Raw genomic sequence first — 23,210 nt, forward strand, 5'->3', positions numbered from 1 at the left:
TACTGATTTGTCTGTCTCCCTCCCCAGACCGTGGGCTTCGGGAGGACAGGGCCCCCATCCGTCTGACTCCTCACCGGATCCCAGCAGCGGAGGCCAACTCCTGGAGGCACCAAGGGGTGGGTGTTAGACACTCATTAAACGAACCCAGGAGCAGATGAGGCGCCATTTTTATGAACAGCAAGTATCCAGTGAGCACAGGTCACACGGTGGCATCCGACTATCCAATGGGTAGAGTCCCACAAACCCCAGAGACATTTTCATCGGTGAAGTCCTTTATTCTCAGCAGGTCACATCATTGATTCACCAAGCTAGACCTCCATATCGTATGCGAGAATTCATTCATCTTCCCTTGACATTGTAATCTTATCCTCATGTTCAAAACCGGGTTTGGGCCCAAAAGGTTAAGGAGGATCCACTCTGTCGCAGGGAGCGAGGGCTACCCTTGTGAATCGGTCTTGTTTGGTTCACAGGCAAGTAACCTTAGCAAGTTTAATAGGTGAGAGCCCACCATGAAATAAGTAAGACACAGTGTAATGGATCTAGGCATTTAGGGGGGAAAAGGCACATTACCCAGAGTCCCCTGGAGAAAGTTCAGGCCGTTCTCTCTCTCTCTCGACATGCAATTTCTTACCTGTCAGTGACTTTTAATCTCATCCTCTTATCTACAAGACACCACAACCCATGTGCTACTGAACACATTTTCATTTTCCCCTCGCGAGATAGATTTGGTTCCAAGTGTATTTCAGGTTTCTCCCTTACGCCTTCAAGAACACCCACTTTTGTTCAGGTCCCTGTTAATGGCACTTAATAAATATACATTCTGGGACCCGACAGAACAGGCTGTCCTATTTCAAGCCACCTCTACAGCCGCCCATTCCAAACATCTGAGCTAGGACAAAGCTCAGATGGGGTACATCCTAGCTTATAGCCTGTGGCCACTTCTGACTGCACACCCCTCTCGTCCACCCCTGAGTGTCTCGTCCAGCCCCGATGGCACACCAGAAGCACCTCAGGAGCTTTCTGAGTTCCTGAGGCCCTGGCCACACCCCAGATGAATTCCATTAGAATCTCTGGGTGAGATCCTGGCATCAGTCACAGCTGAAAGTTGCCCAGGGACCACAGCAAGTAGCCAAGTTGAGAAGCCCTGAGCTAGGATTCCAGCCCACGGCAGATTCTCGGCAGTGAGGAACACACAAATGCATTTTCTATTTTATTATCTGCTCCCCTAGGCTTCCTGTTGGTACTAGAAACCTGAGCAGGAAAGAGAAAGGAAAATGAGCCAAGAGCATCTTACAGAGTGAATTTCGTGCTGGGAAAGGGCCAGCGGGGACTGAGTTTCTCTTGCATTATGCATCTTCTGCTTTCACAAGCCGAGGAGTGAGGTGCAGACTCTCACACAGGCATGCATATTTCTCAAATGCCCTCCCCAAACCAGAGCTAACGGCGTTAGGCCCTACAGTTATAATAACATGGAGATGTTCTTGGAAATAAGCCAAAACCGCCACCAGTTTTTACACACACTCTAACTTGGGTTCGTTCCAAAATTGATCACTTGCATTAAAGATCACGCTGGACCATCCCCTTCTTTGGACCTTGAGATTTATCTTAGCCAAAGTGACAACCCAGAGATGATGATTCAACAGTGGCTGCACCCCAAATTGCCCCAGTGGGCCAGTCTTCCTTGAACAGGAACTGTTTTTCAATTTCCAGGTTCGAGAAAGGGTTGACAATGGGTTTGATCTCACCAAGTTCAAGAGAGTGGCTGCCTAGAATGCAGTGTTGAGAAGGATCCTGAAGTAGACCCTGGGTTTATGGGAAAGGCCGCCACATTGATTGACAATGTCTGGCCTGGGGCCCGGGGAATGGGGAGCGGAACGCTCCTAGCTGCAGCTGGGTCAGGTGATGCTGGGCACATCCTGCTACCAAAGGCAATTTACATTTATACCACACTTTGCAATTTACAAGCAGCTTCCCAACCTTAGCCTCAGCTCATTCTCACCACAACCCTGTGAGTTGGATCTTTGTGGCGGGGAGGGAGAAACAGGTTGTGTCCTGTGTCTAAGGCTCCACGGCCAACTGACTTCACATTCACTGCTGCCTCCAGGCCCTGAAACCACCGGGGATTCCCCCTGGCTCCCAACTTCCAGAAACTGGAAACCAAGCCATGCCTAAGCTCCCCCACCCACCAGGCTTTTGACCACTTGCTGCATAGAGTTGCCTCTGCCATTTGCATAGCCTTTCGCTCCCTAATCCAGCAGTGTGTAACAGCCTCACAGGCCCCACCTAACACGCTTTCAAAGTCCCTCCCTTCCCCGGAACAGATTCTCAATTTGCCTAAACACATTCCAGAACTGTGATGTGGCCACGCCCATTCCCAGGCCGGGCCAACGGTCTCCTGAGAACCTTCCCACGGGCCCCACACGGCCTGGCTTCCCTGCTCAAGAGGGCTCCCAGGGGTTCGATGCCCAGGATAGCTCAGCTCCCAGCGTGGAGAAATAAAAGACGACCGGTCGGCTGTGGTGTCTCCTGATGCCACATGAAGGAAGCGAACCGTCAGGGCAGGTAGCCCTGGACCTCTCCAGTGTGTCCCCGTAACCCCATCGCACGCAGGTACCCTTCACCTGGGTGACCCACTCCCATGGGCAGGGCTGGATGAAAGCACAGGTAAGACTGGCCATAAGCTACAGCAAGTCCTTATCAATCTGACCTGCCATCCAGGCTGTTGTGACTTCAGATGGGAACCACCTTCTTTGCAGGCATAACAGTGGTTCTGCCTGGGGCCTTCCAAGCTCACCCAAGCCAAGCCGGGTACTCTGCAAGGTCCACCCACCTCTTCTGGCTGCCCTTCACCCAACCTTGGCCTGATCCCCCCCTTCCAGCCCCGCCTTCTCTTGGCTTCTGTCCCTTCGCAGGATCACGGCATCTAAGCCTCCCCATCCCTTGGCAACACGGGCTCCAAGGAGGGCACCCTAAGAGGGCAGACTCCAGCCCCACGGAGCTGGGCTTGGGGCCCTGGCCAGGAAGCTGGAAGGCACATATCCCCTCTGCCCGTTCACTTCCACGAGGCTCCATTCTGGGTTCCCCTTCTTGTCCTGGGCCTCCAGGACAGTCACCAGCTGGCCTGCCTGCAGACTCACTTCATGGCTGCTTCTGGCCACGAAGGGGTACACTGCCACCACCTGAAACACATGGAAAGTGACACAGAAATGGTCGGGGGGGGGCGGGGGAGACAGACAGACTCCACCCAGAGAGGCTGTTCGTCCTGCTCCCTCCCGACTCAGTCCCCACTGCTGGGCTGTCACCACCTCCCAAGGACATCCTGTATGCTACAGATGAAGGCTACCTCTGCTACTTCCGCCACCAATACCCACTATGTGGCAGGTTCCGTCCCAGCACTTTGCCTCGTGTTGATGCTCACAATTATATAATCCCAGTTGGCCCATTTTTCAGATACGGAAGTTGAGACTCCGAGGGGTCAAACAACTTATTCAGAAATCACATGGCAATGAAGTCAGGCCTGTCTGGCCTCAGCCCACTGCTGCCATCTCACTGACTAGAAGGCATGGCCTTCTCTGCCTCGTCACCTCCCCCCCACCCCGCCCTATCTAAAGGTGTCATCTGCTCAGGCCCATTTCCCAGCTTGGAGTACAGAAAAGAGGTTGGGTGACTTGGTCATGTTTTCGGGAAAAGCACGGAGCTGGAGGAAAAATTGGAGGGAAGGGCATTTATCAGGCTAATATTTCACCTCCCTGGCCTCAGTTTCATCATCTGCAAAATGGACGTGATATCATCCTTCCCGCCAGGTGGCTGTGGGAATTTAATGAATGATGAAGGCCCGTGCCTGGTACACAGTAAGGGCTCAGTAAATGCAGGCTGCTCTGATTATTTTTACCGTTCCCACTGTTACTGTGGCCAAGCCTCAGGAACAATCAGGAGCAAGGGAAGACTGGGAGGACCCCACATGTGTGGACCCATGAACAGGGAGGCAGCTGATGTGTCTGGGAAGATAGACCCAGAGACACTGCCCACCCTGGGTGGAGCAGGGACTCAACTGGGGGGCCAGGCCCTCTCGTGAGATCCTCGTGGGTCCTTTGCTGATAGGTGGGAAGGCAGGCTTGATGCACTAATTGTGGCTGGTTCTCCAGGCACTGGCCCTTGGAGCCTTCCCAGGGACGCGTCACAAGCCGCAAACGTCAGATTCCACAGGCTTCCATGCAGCCCCCACGCGGCCCACTTCAGGCTCGGCTCTGGTCTGAGACACCCCCTGGCTATTCACTGCAAGCCTCTGGGTTCCCACCCCTTGTCCCCCCAGGCCCTTTCTGCTGCTCAACTGTCACCTGTGAAGCTCCTCCTTTCTAACTGGGAGCGTGGCCTCCCTTTACTGAGGTTCACACATGCCCACCCGGCTTTCCTATCCCATCCAGCCCTCGTGGCGACCCCACTGAGCTGCTCTCCCTCCAGAACTCTGTCCCAGCAAAGTCAAACCCTTCCGTGGCTTCCCATCACTGACTTGTGTTTTGAGATATAAGTCAAATACCGTGACAGTCATCTTTCTAAAGCGTACAATGCAATCGTTTTTAATACGTTCAGAGGCTGAGCAACCCTCACTGCTGATTCCAGAACATTTTCATCACCTCGAAAAGAAACCCCATACCAGACAGCAGCACATCCCATCCCCCAACCGCAGCCCCTGCCAGCCACTGATCCACTTTGTGTCTCTGCATTTGCCGGTTCTGGACTCTGGACTTTTCATATAAGCGGAATCACACAGCACGTGGCCTCTCGTATCACACTGAATGTGGTGGCAGGTATTGGCACCTCCTTTTTTATGGCTGAGTAATAATTAACTGGACGGATATGCCATATTGTGTTTACCCATTCATCTACTGGTGGACATTTCACTTGTTTCTAATTTTTGGCAGTTATGGATAGTGCTGCAGTGAACGTGCATGTACGTCTCCCATTGCTTTTAAGTAAAGGCTGACACCCTCACCGAGACCACCAGGCCCTGCTGGCCTGGCCCTGCCCACCTCTCTAGCAGCGCCTCACCCCTGCCCTCCTCTTCCCGGACCACACCTGCTTTAGTCAGTTCCTCACGAGCCCCTGTCTGGGCCTCTGCATTCCCGGAGCACGCTTTCTGGGGAGCTCTTCCCCTCCACATCCCAGCACACCCCCTTCAGCCAATCAGTCCCTGCTCACCCTTCAAGTCTGAGAAAAAGCATCATTTTTCTGAGAAAAGCCTTTCCTGAACCTCTCCCACACCTGGGGCCCTGGCATGTATCACTGCTCTAACTTTACAATTATCCACATGATGATTTTACTACTTGCTCAGATTATAAATCTGAGGAAGGCAAGGACCAGGATTTACTTGTGCTCATTATTAGGTCTCTCCTCTAGCACACTGCCTGGCAAATATTCAATGAATGAATGAATGAACGAATGAATGAATCCCACTTGTCCTGCTGATAGGGAGCAAGGGGTTGCTGATGTGGCAGGGATGGGGGTTTCCTTCTTCCAGGTCCACTCCTGACCAGGACACCGGTGTGGCCACTGACCAAGGCCCTGGCCTCATGGGACGGTAGCCTCTTGGAACAGGAGGAAAATGAAAGCCCCACTCCAGGTGGCCATGCAGAGACAGATCCCACCCCTCCCCCAGACTCACCTGGGTCACTGTTGGGACGGAGGGGACTGGGGCTGGGCTGGGCTCTGGTGTTAGATGATGGGAGTCCTTGGGAGGCTGCACTTGCTCTTTGACCTCCTCCTGACCGGGGATGACATGGTACAGCTCCAGCTTCCCAGCTGGCACGTACCCTCGATGCCCTACAGGACATGCAGAACGTTATCGGGCTGCGGACCGCCCTCCCCACCCTTCAGGGGTAGAGGAAGTTACCACCATTTCGCGGAAGTGAATACCTCCAACACAGCTCTCCAGCCCAAAAGAGGACCTGAAAAGGTCACGGCAGGAACTTCACAAAGCCATCCCCAACCCACTCCCACTCACCGTTTCCAGCCTCTACTTGCACACCCTCACTGACAGGGAGCTCATTCCCTACTGAGGCAGCCTACTCTGTTTTGAACAGCTTTGACAGAGATTAAAAAGTTCTTCCTGGGGCTGGTATGAAAACTGCTTTTCCGGTGCTGGGCCCACGGGTCCCCTCCCCCTCTAGCAGAGGCCCAGAGCAGGGCTGCTTCCTCACCCCAGGACGGCCTTTTCCAGGAGGCAGAAACTGCCTTTCCCTTCTCCAAGTGCCCCCAGTTCCTGCTCAGGAACAACGACTCCAGTGCCATTCCGGCTGCTATGGCTGTGCGTGGTCAGCGCTTCCCAAGGGCCCGCGGGGAGCCAGAACTGGCATTCGATGGTCTAGCTTTCACATCCACCCTCCGGGTCAGGACTCCTGTCTCCATCTGATGGCTGAGCCAACACAGCTTAAGAGGCTCCGTAACTTCTCTGGGGTCACGCAGTTAGTAGGGTGGCAGGCTGGGGATCCCGGCTCCGTCCTCCTGACCCCAGGGGCCAGCTTGAACACCCAGGCGGCTGGGTCACGAAGAGTGCCCTTTCACGATTTCCGCTCGATTGTATCGTTTTCTTAAGTTTTTGATAGACTCACTTTTTAAACCTTAGACCTGTGCTATCAATAATTTGAAGAAAATATCGGCTTCTGTACTGGTTCTAGTTTTTCTCAAACGCAGAAAAACATTTCAGTAACAATTACAATAAACAGTCTGAAGGGGAAAAGCTGTCTGTGGATCCCCACCGGGTCCTGTGTCACCCTCGCCTCGTGGGTCACGTGCCCCTTTTTGGAAGACACTGCAGGCCATCCTGTCCTGGGTTCAAAGTGCCCCTCGCCTCCTGCCCAGTTACACTGGGGCACCCAGACCTGAGCAGCACACCCGAGGGTGGGACCAGTGCGCAGGAGACAGGACAACATCTCCCTCATTCTGGATGTCAGATGTCTCCCATGTGGCTGGGATCCAAGCGTCCCCTGTCTGCAAATCTACATCTTTCAGAGCGAGACTGGAGTTCTCTCCATACATCTCTGTCCACCCCGGTGGTCTGTGAAGTCCCGAGGCAGGGTCCTTGTCTTCTCTGCACAGCGCTCAGCACACAGTAGGTGCTTGATAATGCACGCAGCAACATGAGACTGCCTTCCTCTTGTTGGCATGTCACCTACCATACCAGCTGGCTGTGCCCCAAGCCCTGCATTTTCCCCTGTGCCGATCCCCATCCTGGGTTTGCACAGCCAGGCTCTGGCCCACACTAGTGCCCGGATCTCCCCGCTGGTTCCTGTTGGGTGGTTTTCCCAGAGGAAGGGGAAGAGCCCACGAAGTCCCACGTACCCCCAGTGTCCACCAGCCAGCGGCTGCTGTTGCCTTTGGTGTCCTTGTTTTGAAGGAGAGCCACAATCTGGCCCCGCAGCAGCGTCAGGTCCAGAGTCCCAGCCCCACTGATGTTGCTTGTCACCTGGTACAGCTTCTCCGGGCCATATCTGCTTAGCAGCGCCTGCACCTGGCGTTCAGCCCCTGGAAGGAGCGGCTGGGGGGGCGGGAGGGAGGGACAGACAGAGACACGGGGGCCTGAGTTGGCGTGTCAAAGCCGGTGCAGTGTTTGCCCACGTGCCGACGGCCAGGGGACCTGGGCTGATCCAACCTCTGCTGCCGACAGGCATCCCAGCCGGGCAACAGTCTCCTCGCCAACAGATGGCTGGACCACAGGAAGAACACATACTCTTAGCAGCCGAAGGGATCTCAGAAAAAAAAAAAAAAAAAAACCAAAAACCCTCTAATTTAACCCCTAAAGCCCCTCTAGGTCTACACTTCTGGGATTTTCTAAAATCCTAATTCGGGTCCTGAAATTTCTCAGTTACAGCACTCTAGGACTGGGCCCTAAACTCTGGCCCCAGCCTCAAGCTGAATCATCCCACAGGAAAAAGCCCGGCAGGGCTCTTAGCAGGGCTGTGAGCTTCCCACGGCCACCTGGCCTTCCTCGTGTGGCTGCTGTGACAGCCAGCACAGGGTGACACGCACAGACCCTCCCTCACGTGTGAAGGAAGGGAGTGCTATCTTTTATTCCACAAGTGTTCATTGAGCACCTACTGTTTACAAGGCCCAGGAAGCCTTGGGAATGGGGTAGTGGAAACACAGAAGACAGCTTTGCCCTGATGCGAACTGCCACCCAGCTGGGAAGAATGACTCAGTGGCACTGTCCGCCCATCCAACGACCTCCTGGCATTGCCTTTGTTTTCTTGCTCATGGTTTCCAGAAGTATCACCAAGAAGGGACTCGGGGACAACTGTCCCCTTTTTGTAAAACAAAGGAGAAATTTAAGATGTTCAATATAGATCTACCATATACTCTCTGACTATGTATCATATTCTATATGATTATTTCTGGGAGAAGAGGTGTTGGTGTAGGGAAAACAGGCAGAGGTGCCCTTCAGGGGCATTTGGGCACAGACTCTGCCATTAGCCCTACTCCAGAGGGTTCGCTAGTCAGGATCGAGAACCAGGAGGACCTGGTGTTTCTAAATAGGCCCTTAAATGAAAGTGGAGACAGGGTGGCTTTCCCCGCTGCGCACCCCCTCTCCCCCCGCCCCAGAATGCTGGTGTTAACCCGAGTATAAAAGCCAGTGGTGTAGAAACATTTGCCTCCTTTCTCAAGTCTGAGAGAGGCCCTAGGAAGAGAACAGCAGTATTCCCTGGAGGAGCCGAGGGGAGCCAGGGAAAAATATCACCAGGAGTGATGGGACAGAAGCACTCCTGGGTGACCACCTCGCTTCTGTGGGTTCTGCACCCTCAGGCAGAGAAGTCTGGAATGGATAGGGGGAGTGTGGGCGGTGGGGCAGAAACAAAGGTGGAAAAGAAGGGGCTTCCCTTCTCTTCTACTGACTTGCAACACATACTGGGGTTATGATGTTCCCATTCGTTTTCTCTTTTTTGTTTCTCTGTGTCTTCTTTCTACAATCAGCTTGGGATGCTTTTCCGATAAGAACGTTATTGTGTCTTAAGTAGAAAGAGAGAGGAGGCTCCCACGCCCCGGGACCCATACAAGTGCCTGCTCTGTGATTTTCTGCACCTTCCTCTCCCCGCATAGCAGGGCCCCTGCCACACCCCCCAGGAGACCTCTGCTGGGGCAGTGTCAGCGTAGGGGAGGAAGTGGGGGACGGCTGTGGCCCAAGCAGGAGTCAGCACCCCTCGGAACGGCCATGCATCTCTGATGGTCTTTGACCTTCTCTGCACTCCAGCCACGTGCCCAGGCCACGTGTATGGGCGCGCTCTGCTGGGCTCCTTTACTTGTCCCTCTGTGTCCCCTTCCCCCTTCTGGGGAATCCTGGTAGTGTCTCCTGACCCTTAATTTCGCAATTCCACGTACGACTGAACACCCAGTTTGAATTTCCTCAAATCCAGGCCCGTCCTCCTCTGGGGACTCTTTCTCCTTTAGCTACTTCAGCTCTGTTTACAAAACAGACTACCTAGGGGCACCTGGATGGCTTAGTCGGTTAAGCATCTGACTTCAGCTCAGGTCATGATCTCATGGTTTTGTGAGTTCGAGCCCCTTGTCGGGCTCTGTGCTGACAGCTCAGAGCCTGGAGCCTGCTTCCGATTCCGTCTCTGTCTCTCTGCCCCTCCCCTACTCGCTCTCTGTCTCTCTCTCTCTCAACTATAAAACATAAAAAAAAAATTTTTTTTAAACAAAACAGATTATCTGTGTATCTCCTTCAAGTGGACTGGAAGGTACCCTTTCCTTATATTTTAGAGAAAAATATTTTACAAAAAAAAAAAAAAAGCTGCACCCCATTGGCAGGTGAAGGACCGAACGGTCTACGGGACAAGGAGGGACACTTACCTGTACGGTGGGAGGTGGCAGCACTTTCTCAAAGCTCTCCTGAAAGGAGCGAAGCTGGTGACCAGTCTGGCCCAGCACATCCTCCACCAGCTTCCTGAAGGCTGGCTCGGAGAGGTGGTGGTGAGGCAGCTGGGTGGGGCAGACACTGTCATCAGAGCACGCTCTGGAGAAAGGGGACAGAAGGACTCTGGCAGCCTACACTCCAGCCCCGTTGTGTTACGATGGGTCTTTCTGTCTTTGTCGGCTGCCATTTTTGCCTGCCGACTGCCCCACTCTCTGTCCTTCAAGAAAGCATCCCTCTGGGAGGGTCTCGAGGGATTGCCCACCGTGGTGTTGCAGCCACACAGCTGGCAGGCACGACCACCCTTCTCCCATCCACCGTGATCAGCCCACGGACTGGACAAGCAGCCCACGCAAGGCTCAGAGTCGTCCTCCCGCAGATTTAGTATGTGAAGGCTGAGAACGACAGAATAACATTTCCCCTAGCTTCTGAGATGTGAAGCTGTCTCTCCCACCGTGCAGAAAAAGGGTCTGCCTGAGAATGAAGCCAACCCGGAGAGGGACACAGAGCCAGGAGGGGGAGCGAGAGTCAGAGCCCCGACAACCATATCTGTACTGAATGCAGCCTGCCCGGGGCTCATCCCCTCCGGAGCCTCCCAGTTATGCAAGTCACGACACTGTTCTTTAGGCCTAAGCTGGGTTGGAGCCCAAGGAGTTCTGAGTAATGCTCCACGCTGAGCCCCTGGCCCTGCTAGCCATCTCCAGCATTCTTACCACACGACCTAGGAATGAGTTAGACCCCACAGCTAACAGAGACATGTCCTCTCTCAGCTTGTCACCAAACTCACTGCTCTTGGCTCTGACTCAGAGCCCTTCCCCCGCCCCCCAGGATGCGGACAGACTGAGGCTCCACCGTGCAGGCCTTTCTTGGGCTCCACAGGACCAGTCCAGGGGGAGGGGCCATGGGCCACAGACAGGAAGCGGGCACCAATCACTGACAGGCCCAACCAGGAAATGTCCCCTTTCAGCTTGTATAAAGCTGACCTTCCCGCTATTGGCACCCTGTAATACTCCCCAGCCCAGCACATCCCGGTCTGAACACCAGGGGCCTGGCAGCCTTGGAGGGAAAACTAGAGGGCGGGAAGAGAGTGACAAGATCATCTAATCAGATTTACCCTCTGCCTTCAGGAAAGAGAAATGCTTCTTTTTGCAGATGGTTCAGGCTTAATTGAATTCAAAAAGAGTGTCTGAGATAGAACTCTGTATTAAATGCTTGGAAGGCCAAAAAGAATAAAGCCTACAGTCCCAGCCCTCCTCAATAAGGGGAAACAGCTTCATCCAGCAGCCCAGCAGAAGGCAGTCTCTGCTAAGTGCTTCACAGAGCACATCCGAAGGGCTGGTGGAGGGCAGAGGACGGTGAGATGGGCTCTCCCAGCCGGGAGAGGGGATTCGGAGGGCTTCATGGAGAGACTTGTTCATCCTCCACATGTTTGGGGCGTTCCCGCCATACACCAGGCACTGTGGAAGGCATGGGGGACGATGGGGTAGGGGTGTTCCAGGCCAAGGAAGGAGTTGGTGCAAAGGGCCGTGGTCACACTCAGAAGAGGTGTGCTGGAAGGGGCTGCAGGGGTGCAGCGAGGCACAGAGTCTCCACGGAGGTGGAGCATGTGTGATTTAGAGGAAATCTCATGCAACAAACTGCATGGGGGCAGCTGAGCTGGAGGCCATGAGGCAGAGGAGACAGCATGTGGTATGGGGAGTGCTGAAGTTCCCGGGGGGCCAGACCCACAAGCCCCTCAGCTCGGATGCTGACATCAGAGAGAGACTGGAAAGCAGCTGAGTCTGCCTTCCTGTGTCAACCCCAGTTTTCAAGAACCAAAGTTTGCCCTTGGAAGTTTGTCCAAACCTCTTTGCAAGCTCTTTATGCTTTCAGCAGACAGCTCTTCTAACGGGCTGTCAAGCGTTGTTCAGAGCCTGGGCTCCAGGGTTGAACTGCAAGGGTTCAAATCCTGCTATCAGTGGGGGTGGCCTTGGGCAAGCCGTTTAACCCCTCTGTGCCCGGGGCTTCCTTTTGGAATGAGGACAATAACACCACCTACTCTACAGGGTCACTGTGAAGATTAGGTGAGACAATTCACGGAAGGTACTCACTAAGTGCTCACAAGGAGGCGGCTGCTAGAAGAATAGTAGCAGCAGAACAATAGTAGCAGCAGAACGAGGCTTGGGACATTCACTCCTGATTGTGTAGAAGGGTCCTGGCCTCTGTCACCAATGTCTAATACACCCCAAGGCCTGGCCCCAAGGTCTGCTATTTTCCCAGCAGAGCCTCTTCTGCTTCTGAATCCCAGAGCCCAGGAATGGCCTGAAGTCCCAGTTCTACCCTTGTTTACATGATCTGATTCCATTAATGGAAGGAGAACCGGCATCAGAGAGATCCAGAAGGTCCCCGTGGGCTCCTCCCAAGCACCTGATGGCCTGTTTGGAAGGCCCCCCATCCCAGCCCCCGCAAACAGCTGACTGAAGGGGCCAAGAGGCCTTGCCTGGCTATCCTACAGAGGCCTTACCTGGGCCAAGCTGCCCTCTGCCCTCTGCAGCACTTGCTTTGCAAGGTCCCTCTGGAGGTCCACGAACGTGTGCAAGATCTGGCCCAGCCACCGCATGGCCAGCTGGTTAAGCTGGGGGAGTTCAGCCACCAACAGGGAGTTGAGGGCCTGGTACGTGTGCCGGGCCTCCTGCTCCTCGTACGTCACGCTGCCCACCTCCGACAGCTTCTCTTCCACCCTCTCGAAGTCCAGTAGTTTGTCCAGACGCTTCTTGACCAGGTTCTGAGGGCCACTCAGGGCTTTAGCGAGGCTGCACAATGGCTGCCATACCAGGCCTTCCAGCCGCTGCTTCTGTGGGGAGAGGTGAGCTGGGGGCTGGGCAAGGAAGTGGCAGAGGACAGGCACCTGGGAGAAGGGGTTTTGGAGGCAGGTAGGACTGGGCTCTAGTCCCGCCCCCACAGACTAGCCGTGGCCTCTTGCGTGTTACGGAACCTTTCTGGGCCTCCACGTGCCCATCTGAAAAACGGGGACGGCGCACATACGAGCTTAGCAGAGTGCCTGGCGCTTCCCAGCATCTGTGCACAGGTCTGAAAAGATCTTGTATAGAGTGGTGATCGCAAACACAATCTTTGGGGGCTCAGATCCCAACTTGCCATTGACCATCTGAGTCACTTGGGAAGTCACCCTCTCTGAGCCTCCAGCTCTCATCTGTAGAATGGGGCTCTTAATAGCATCGACCCCGTGAGCCATGTTGTGAAGATTAAATGAGATGAAGACTGTAAAGGGCTCAGCAGCTTATGTGCCTGGCAGACAGCAAGGCACAACAAACATTAGCGGGGGCTATTTTTATCAGTAAAATGCATTAATAATAATCCCTGCCCTGCTGACAACTCCGGGCAGTTGCGGATGTGACAACTATGTAAAGGTCCTGACTTTTAAATATTCTTCTTTTTCTTCTTCTTTTTTTTTTTTTTTAAGTAATCTCTACACCCAACGTGGAGTTCGAACTCCCAACCGCGAGATCAAGAGCTGCATGTTCTACCGACGGAGCCCGCGAGGCGCCCCCTAAATATCGTTCCTAATAGGCTCTGCCGCCTGCCTGAAAAGCAAGGGGAAAGGAGAGGCTGCACTTACAAAGTCTGGGAAGGCCTGGAGCTGGAGGTCTCCCATCAGGCTGCAGTACTGCACCACCGGCCCCCCAGGGATGTCCAGCTCGGATTCCTGCGGCCTGAAGCGGAGGAAAGCCTGGACCCCGAGCAAAGGAGAGACAGTCAGTCATGGCCCATCACAGCCATCTCACGCCTGTATCCCCACCCCCCAACTCTACCCTCAAAGAGACTGTCCAGGCTCTCTGCACACCCACCGTGACAGGGAAGCACACAGCCTAGTCAATCCTTGCACAACTTGGGTGATTAGAAAGTTCTTCCTTGGACTGAACCAACATCTCTCTCCCTATTCCAGCGCTTTCCAAACTTCATGCCTTTGCCAATCACCTTTGTGGTTTTACTGCCATGTCCATGTTCCACACATTCTATTAACCCTTGAAATCAACTAACCATGCCTATTTGTATCAAAGAATTTAAAAAAAAAAACAACAACCCACTGATGACACTACCATAAGAGGAAAACCAGCAATCACTGTCATAAATAGGCATGTAAGAGTAATTGCAATAAAAACAATGTCGTTAAGTTCTGTCTGGACATCATTGCCTACAGAAGGCTCCCAGCCCGAGACTCGCTCTGCCCGTGTTTGTTTGGTTTTTTTTAATGTTTATTTTTGAGAGAGAGAGAGACAGAGCTTGAGCGGGGAAGGGGCAGAGAGAGAGGGAGACACAGAATCAGAAGCAGGCTCCAGGCTCCAGGCTCCGAGCTTTTCGCACAGAGCCCGACGCAGGGCTGGAACTCACAGACCGTAAGATCACGACCCGAGCCGAAGTCGGACGCCCAACCGACTGAGCCACCCAGGCGCCCCTCGCTCTGCCTGTGTTAAAGACACACAGGCAAAAGAAGGTTCTCCTGGACTGGGGATTACAAGAGGGAGTTGCGTGCTTGTTATGGGATTGCATGTCAATGCTGTGTCTGTCACATAAGCCTGAGTCTGGGGAAATGCAGCCAAATGCTTCCAAATATCTGTCCTACCTGCAGAGCCACATGTGTCTCTCATACGCCTCTGGTTTCTCTCTCATGGCCTCTCCATCCTTTTTCTTGAGAGCCTTCCCCACCCAGCTCGTTGTACTGTGACAGGATCCTGCTGCCGGATCCTTCCGCTGGGGGGCCCGGGATGGAGCAGGAATGAGCAGGGGGATCTGCCCCACACAAAGGGAACTGTGGCCTCCCTCATTTTACACACTTCCCGTAAGGCCACCCCAAACCTCACTGTACGAAGAGCCTGTGATCATCTGACCAGACTGCTTTGCACCAATGGACATGACTGAGAGCGAAACCACAGGAAAGGGACAGAGTGGATGGAATGAGTCAGCATCGATAACAAAAGTGAAGGACGCTTTGGGCACGAGGCAAATGACGTGTCGGAAGGCATGCAAACTGGGGTTCCTGCAGGCTAAATTCAGCCCCTAGAAACATTTTTTCTTGGGCCTGTACAGCATTTAAATTTTCATTTGTCGTTCACATGGACACATCAGGAGATTTCGTCTAAAAGTCTGAATTTTCAGTTGTTGTCTTTTTTTTCCCCCTAAAATCAGAACTGGCTACTCTGGGTCCACACTCCCAAACAGCAACAGCTTCCCCGAGCCAAGTAACAGCTGCCCCTTTAGCTTGGAACCATCCGCCCATCCAGTCAGTCAGTCAAATTCTAAATATTATTATGTATTTAACGCTCCTGAAAAGTCTCATAAATAGCCTGTTAGATATTAAGCCTTGAACACCTGCACATTTCACTCGGTAATATTACCTGCCTGACTCCTTCAGGCACCTGAGTCTGTCACCTGCTCTAGGTGCCAGAATGGCAGGGTCCCTCTAGAGGGCTCGGACGCCAGTGAATTTTAACCAAGCTCATTCCCTACCAGCTCAATGGGCTTGGAAGCTAAGGGTTGGGGAGTGCTTGCCCAGGGCCTTCTTCTGGCCTACAGCCAGTGACCAGGTGACCTCTTCCGTTTGGTTCCCGCAGCTCCTGCCTCTGCCAGCTTGTCAGATTAGCCCGGCGTGCCTCCTGCCTGGGGGGCCCAGCCCAGCCCACCCGTCATTAACTGCAAGATCCTCACCTCCAGATTAGCCAGGTAAACAGCCACGTTGTTCTTCGTCTCGGTCACACACAGCGACACCCAGTGCAACCTCTCTTCTAAGTAATCGAATTCCTTGTCTTCTGTCTGAGAGGAGAGTTTGTGAGAGCTGAGAATATCCCTGGGGGAGGCAGTGAGGCAGTGTAGACCCACACCCGCATCCCAAATCCTCACGGGGGACCACCTCGCCCAGCCCTGCCCCTCAGAGCCACTTCCTATGGCCCCAAAGCCGAGTGGGACAGTTAGAGGCAGTGAGTGCGGCCTAATGGAATTGTACTCAGACCATGAACTCCGATACATGAGCGAGCGTAGGAGTCCTGGTTCACTTGCTTCCTAGCTGTGGGACCTTGGGCAAGTGTTTTACCCTCTCTGAGCCTGTTCTGTCATCTGCAAATGGGGTAATCAAAACACCTACTTCACTGGGTGGATCAAACCATGCCTGGTTCAGAGGAGGTATTCGATCAGCCTGAGCTGCTGATAGTTATTCAGAGCTGGTTCCTTGCCCAAACCCAGAGATCAGCTCTCCTGTCTGCATATAAAAAAGTACTCAGAGAAAGAGTAGCACAGGAGGCAGAGGAGAAAGCCCTACCCTGGCTCTTCAGAATCACGTGAGGGGACCACCTCTGCCTCCTCCTGGCTATGCCGTGTGGGGCACTCCCTTCACCCGCTTAGCCTCAGCTTCCTCATCTCCGAAAGGGGTCTAAGCCTGCCCCACCCACTGCATAGTCCTGCTCCTTGGGATGGCTGGGATGCAACCCTTCCTCCGTCGCCCCCGCCCTGGGAGCTCACCCTGGGCACAAGCCCAGCTTCCTGCTTCAGCAGCTGGCTCAGCCGGGTGGTCTTCTTGGAGAGGGTGTGCGTGTTGATCCGGGCCAGCCTCTCCCGGAGCGTCAGCTGCCCCACTCTGGTATACTTGGAGGCTGCACCAACAGAGGACAGAGAAGGCATGGGAACCAAAGCGGACCCAGGAAAGCAGGCATCCCTGACACACCTGGTCCGGCACCCACCCAGAGCCCTCTTCTCAGACATCAGCGTCACATCCATTAGGATGGCAGGCTGCCGAGGAAGAGCACAGGGCTCGGCGCCCCTCGCTCCAAGGTGTGAGCCCCGGCTCAGGAGCTGTGGGACTTTGGCAAGTCGCCCACTTCTTGGGCCCATTTCTTCATTTGCACACGAGACCAGCCCCCTCGTGTGATTGCTGGGAGGGTCACATAAGATAGTGGGTCTGAAGGCACTTTCTAAAGAAGAGGGAGGTGATTTGCCTGGGGCCCCGTGGCCAGTGCTAGCCAGGCCAGGCTGGGGCGCACACATCCCCAGTCCTGGTGTAGGACCGGTCTGCCACCCAGCCCCGGGGCCTGAGTTTGACACCCAGCTCTGCCTCTTCCCAGCTCTGTCAGCTCTCATTTTACCTGGAGTGTAGATTGTAAGGCTCAGCCCAGATAATGAATGAAAGACATGTCACGGTCAGCCCTGGGAAACGTGAGCTGGCTAAACTAGCACCTCTGTACCATCTAGGTCGTGCGGTTGCGTGTTCTCCCCGCTTGGGACACGGCTTCCTTTTCCAAGTCCTTCAGTTCCAACAACCTGAGAGATAGAGTTCCCCACCCACTAGCTGCTCTTCCCAAGGTATATATACACGGCTCCTGGCCTCCCCCTATTCATGTCTCCTCCGCAGTAGAGCAGCCTCCTGGTTCGGATGGGACTGATCTCACTTTAGTTCAAGGGGTGGGGGCTCACGGGCATAAGCCAGTTCATGTAATCCCAAACCCCTGGCCACAGTGATTGGTCTCAAGAATGAAACATAAACCAGGCCCAAGCCAATCAGCTCATGGCATTCTCCTAAGCGTGCTGATTGGTTCAGGGGGAGCACATGACCCAAGTGGATCCTATCAGCGTGAAGCTCCAATTTAATTTTATGACTAAGGGGAGAAAGGCCCCGTCTTCTCCTAGAGGCTTTGCTGTGCAGATGTGAGTCTTGGAACTACTATCATGAGGGAGGCCAGCCTGAAGATGACGCTGACACAGAGTAAAGACCGGAGATAAGAGAATTATGGGAAATGGAGCCAGCCCCCTGATTAAATCCTACCGAAAGCCCATATTATCTCTGGACTTGTGGTTACGTGAGCTGCTACATTCCCTTTATTAATGAAGACAGTCTGAGATGAGTTTTGGATCTGGACGCATTCTCACTGATAACAGCCCCTAAATCCCCCCAGTCCTTACCCACTTCCTTGCGCCTCTTGTACTCATTGATGTTGGCGTTCACGTCTTGGAGGGCAGAGGCAGCCCTCTGAAGTACAGGGTAGGCACTGGCATCAGGATCTGTGTTCTCCAGGATTTTCTGCAGCAGCAATGGGTACTTGGTAATCCTCTGCAGAGGGATTACCAGTAAGAAACTGAGGCCTGAGGGCCCAGCTTGTGGCCTGGGGGAGAAGGTTGGCGTTAGGTAGGTAAAGCCCACCCTTTCGGGCACCAGGAGGACTGGGCTCTGGTCCCAGAGCTGCCGTTTAACTCGCCGTGGGCTCTCAGGTAAGTCACCCTCCTTCCATGGCCCTCGGTTTCCTCATCTGTAACGCGTGAGGTCTAGATGTTAGATAGGCAGTGCTACTTCTCACTGTACCTCTTTCTGGGCCCTGAGTCCCCATCTGTACTAAATGCAACGGTTAGTTCTTTGTCCTCAGCTTCCTTGGCCTCTCAGCAGCAGACACAGCTGACTGCTCCCTGCTCATATATTTTTTTTTTTAATGTTTATTAATTTTTGAAGGAGAGAGAGACAGAGCGTGAGCGGGGGCGGGGCAGAGAGAGGGAGACACAGAATCAGAAATGGGCTCCAGGCTCCAAGCTGTCAGCACAGAGCCCGATGAGCGGCTCTAACTCACGAACCGTGAGATCATGACCTGAGCCAAAGTCGGTCGCTTTAACCGACTGAGCCACCCAGGCGCCCCTGCTCCCTGCTCTTAAAACAGTTTCTTCTTTTGGCCCCATAGATGCCCATTGTCCTGCTTCTCCTTCTCCATGGGCCATTTTCTTGGCCTGTGGCTTTAAGCACATCCCAAACCCAGATCTCCATTTCCAGCTTCTGTCCAGAGCTCCAGACTCACACAGTCAACTGCCTGCTTGACACGTCCACTTGGCACTGTCTCAAGCACAACTCCGTATGCGGGACATCCATTTTATATTTCACTCATTCAAATGGTTCTGTTGCTTTAAAAATCAAAAGCTTTCTGTCTCCCTCTCTCTCTGCCCCTCCCCCACCAGTACTCTGTCTCTCTCTCTTTCTCTCTCAAAAATAAATAAAACATTTAAAACAATTTTTAAATCAAAAGTTGTAGGGGCGCCTGGGGGGCTCATTCGGTTAGGCATCTTTTGACTCTTGATTTCGGCTCAACTCATGATCTCACAGTTTGTGAATCTGAGTCCTCGTCGAGCTCCACGCGGACAGTGGGGAGCCTGCTTGGGACTCTCTCTGTTTCTGCCCCAACCCTGCTTGTGCACATGCACACACTCTCTCTCAAAATAAATAAATGAAAATTAAAAAAAAATAAAACTCGGGGGAAAATGGGTGATGGGCATTGAGGAGGGCAGTTCTTGGGATGAGCACCGGCTGTTGTATGTAAGCTATGAATCACGGGAATCGATCTCTGAAGTCAAGAGCACACTGTATACACCGTATGTTAGCTAACTTGGCAATAAACTATATTTTAAAAAAATCAAATCAAATCAATCAATCAAGAAATAAATATTTTTTAAAAATGAACTGCTAAAAAGACTCGCTTGCGCAAACTCTAGACCTCAGCCTCAAGATTTCTTCCAAGGACAAATACAAATCTCAAAAACCTTCTTCACAAATACTAATAACAACAAAATCTCCGGATCTGTCTGTATATTTATATACGTTGCATCTATTTTGAATATATGGCACTTTCTACCTCTAAGGTATTGCTAAAATTACTTGGTAAAACAATTCTCTTTAACCAGCTTAAAGAAAATGAAGCACTTACATAATCCTAGTATTCATAAAAATTCTCAAAAATGGGGGTGCCTGGCTGGCTCAGCTGGTAAGCATGCAACTGTTGATCTTAGGGTTATGAGTTCCAGCTCCATGTTGGGTGTAGAGATTACTTAAGTAAAACTTCTTTAAAATTTCTCAAAAACAGAATAAAAACAACCAAAGTGAATTTCAGGTTTATGTGATCTGGGACAAGATTTGGTAATGAAGCTAGTTTATCAGTTTAGTTAAAACAGGCTTGTCTTGGGGCACCTGGGTGGCTCATTCAGTTAAGCATCTGACTTCAGCTCAGGTCATGATCTCACAGTTTGTGAGTTCAAGCCCCACATCGGGCTCTGTACAGACACTTCAGAGCCTGGAGCCTGCTTTAGATTCTGTGTCTCCCTCTCTGTCTGCCCCTCCCTCCCTCTCTCTCTCAAAAATAAATAAACATTTTTTTAAAAATGCCTATCTCTACAGTCATCAACATTAAATATGAAATACTTATTCTACCCAGGTTTACTAAAATAAGCTCATGTTATCGCTGTTACAAAATTTGTCAATAAAAACTTGGTAAATAAAACTTAAAAAAATAAAAAATCAAAGTCAAAAGATTTAAAAAAAATCATAGGCACTTTATGTTTAGGATGCATTTAAAGTATTTAAGGGTAAAAAGTCATAATGTCTACATTTGTCTTTAAATAGTTTAGTATAAAGATAGACGAAACAAAATGTTAACACTGGTTAATTTTAGGAAGTGGCATACGTTTATTACATTCTTCCATTTTTCTACAGGTGTGGAAATTTTCACTAAAAAGCTAAAAAATAAAACAAAACACATGAACAACTAGCGTCAAGACCCCTTCCAGATGCACTATTTGATGAATGGGTGACCATTTCTAGTCCCTTTATTGATGATGTCTAGCATTTGCAGAAAGAATGCTCAAGTCAATGGCATCTGGGAAGAGGTTCCAACAGTCTTCCCTTGATCGTGACCAGCAGCCTTTAGACCTGCCTTTCGAGAAGCTCGCGAGGATTTCAAGCCTCAGTGTCTACGCATGCCTCCTCCAAGAAGACTTACAGATGCTGCTCACAGCCATTCTTTGCCCCCCTCTCCGTGGTACCCATGCCTCTTGCTCTTCCTCCAAAGGAAATATTTCCAGACCAAATGTCCAGCAAAGATCAGTCATGAGGCTAAGAATAGGCAGAGCAGGTGGGTGCCCTTCATTAGCTGCAGGGGGTTGGGGGTGGGTGGGTAGGGGTAGAATTACCTGTCAGGACATGCCTACGCTAACCATCTGCTCTCGCCACGGGTTTCCTAGCACTTGGCTGACCACGAGCAGGGGAGATGGAGAAAGTCACCAGACATTTGCAATACTCTATCCTCTGAGCTTACTTTCCATGGGAAAGGGCCAACTGCCTCCTAGGGACAGCTGTCACTCCACAAATAAGGGGATGGGGGGGGTCTTCAAAGAAATGATCACAGCTCTTCTCCAGAATTATCAAGCAGTCATGACAGAATCATAGCAGCCTTTTATGTTTATGGCTTTTCTAAGGTAATCTGGAGAAAATGTTTAAGTAGCCTTTCAGACAGGCAACAAAAACTGAAAGATAATCCAAAGGGAGGGAGGGAGAGAGGAAGGAAGGAAGGAAGGAAGGAAGGAAGGAAGGAAGGAAGGAAGAAAAAGAAAATGGGTGTGGGAAGGGGAAACAGGCCCACTTACATTCTCTTGGTGGTAGCAGCAATTGGTAAGATCATTTTGAAGAACAGTTTGGCAATTTGTGAAATGTACAAATCCTTGTTCCATCGATCCTACTCCAGATATCTGCCCACAGAAATGTCAACTCAAGTGAGCAAAGATAAAGGTGGGAGCTACCAACAACTCTATTTATCGCAGTAAAAAATTGGAAACAAGCCAGATATCCATCAGTAGGGGCTTGGTTAAATAAACCACAGTCTGAGCTGCCCTGGAAAGGAACTCTGTGGGGCCATTAACAAGAACATGCTAGAAGTATTCCTAGTGTTGTGAAAAGATATTCATGACCGTGGTTAAGTGAAAAAGTTCTAGAAAAGCAGGTAAGTCAGAGCCCCTTTAAATTTCTCCTTCCTTCATTACTTTTCTTTCCATCCATCCATCCATCCATCCAACACTTAGACTTCTGCGTGTAAAGTCTGTCTGCCTGTCTTTAAATGAACAGAAGAAAACCTGGATAGAAAAGGTTAACTACGAGGTGGAGAGATGGGGAAATGTGAGACCAACGGGGAATGGACTTTTACCTTTTACTTTATATATCTGTGAATTGTTTAAATATTCCTTTTTTTTTTTAGTAAGCATACATTACTTTTATATTTATTTATTTGTTAAAGTTTATTTATTTACAGGGAGAAAGAGAGAGCATGAGTGCATGCACCTGTGCCCACAAGCAAGGGAGGGGCAGAGAGAGAGGGAGAGAGAGAGAATGAGTAGGGGAGGGGCAGAGAGAGAGAGAGAGAGAGAGAGAGAAAATGAGTAGGGGAGGGACAGAGAGAGAAGGGGACAGAGAATCTGAAGTGGGCTCCCTGCTGTCAGCAGAGAGCCCAGGGCTTGAACTCACAAACTGTGGGATCATGACCTGAGTCAAAGTTGGGCACTTCACTGACTGAGCCATCTGTCAGCTCAGGTCATGATTTCACAGTCATGGGATTGAGCCCTGCGTCAGGCTCTGCCCTGAGCGTGGAGCCTGCTTAAGATTCTCTCTTTCCCTCTGCCCCTCCCCAGCTCACGTGCTCTCTCTCTGTCTAAAATAAAAATTAAAATAGACAAACAAATAAATAAAAATAAAACAAACCAAGATTGCCAATAAAGGAAAACAAAGAAGGTTTATCTGCCTTCTGCAAACTGCCTCCGCCATCATTCTGAGTGCTTCATGCCTCTGCAAGGCAGCCTCCCCCAGCTGACAGCTGTACAATCAGAGGCAGAACTTCCTGCATACGGCAAGGGCGAGCCTTTGATCCCCTTGGCCCTCAAGGTGGGGGCTGCATTAAGAGACAGGATAAACTGAACACCTCACCCACTCACCCACCCAAATAAAGGGCGGGAGGCAGCATGCATTTTGGAATCACAAAGAATCTGATCAGATGGTCCATCCTATCCGGATGAGAAAGAACCACTTACGGTCGATGTGGGGATTCTGGTTGGCTAAGCTCTGGAAAGAGTCCCATGATCATAAGCACAAGAAAGCCAAGAGCAGGTATAGCTCATTGGTAGAGCATTTGACTGCAGAAGCACAAAAAAGCCAGGATTATTGTTTCAAGAGAGAGGAGACAGCAATGCTGACAGGAAGAACGGCATCCCTGGTGCAACACTGGACCAGAGGCTTTCCCCGAGGGGCACTGTGGAAACCTTCGGGCACCAGGCAGCTACAGGCACTTAGTGGGCAGGGACCAGGGAAGCGGGACATCTGCAACGACAGTCCCGCACTGTGCAGAATAGTGCTATGTCTCCTACGTCCCTCTGAACATTCAGAGACTGAATGAATGCCTCAAAATGTGCTGTGATTTCAAGAACTGAGATCTGAACTCCATCTAGTCACTTACCAGAACACTGGAAATTATTA

The 23,210-nt window shown here is 51.7% G+C and overlaps 1 protein-coding gene across 1 annotated transcript in view; it reads right to left on the minus strand.

Moving 5' to 3' along the window:
• Positions 1-254: 254 nt before the first annotated feature.
• ARHGEF37 (Rho guanine nucleotide exchange factor 37) overlaps positions 255-23,210 on the minus strand; it is a 58,161-nt gene continuing 35,205 nt past the window's right edge. Inside the window, exons 5-13 of the mRNA XM_047092471.1 lie at positions 17,849-18,048; positions 16,415-16,545; positions 15,608-15,712; positions 13,521-13,631; positions 12,408-12,737; positions 9,844-9,972; positions 7,339-7,534; positions 5,663-5,820; positions 255-3,179 (exon numbers count right to left, since the gene is read on the minus strand). Of these exons, the coding sequence (XP_046948427.1) occupies positions 2,970-3,179; positions 5,663-5,820; positions 7,339-7,534; positions 9,844-9,972; positions 12,408-12,737; positions 13,521-13,631; positions 15,608-15,712; positions 16,415-16,545; positions 17,849-18,048 (1,570 nt within the window). The 3' untranslated portion in view covers positions 255-2,969. The remainder of the gene's footprint in view (positions 3,180-5,662; positions 5,821-7,338; positions 7,535-9,843; positions 9,973-12,407; positions 12,738-13,520; positions 13,632-15,607; positions 15,713-16,414; positions 16,546-17,848; positions 18,049-23,210) is intronic.

This window comes from Lynx rufus, unplaced genomic scaffold (genome assembly GCF_022079265.1).
Source record: "Lynx rufus isolate CCGP_SWC_20201006 ecotype Redwood Valley unplaced genomic scaffold, mLynRuf1.p SCAF_1, whole genome shotgun sequence".
In the NCBI taxonomy this organism is placed as follows: Eukaryota; Metazoa; Chordata; class Mammalia; order Carnivora; family Felidae; genus Lynx; species Lynx rufus.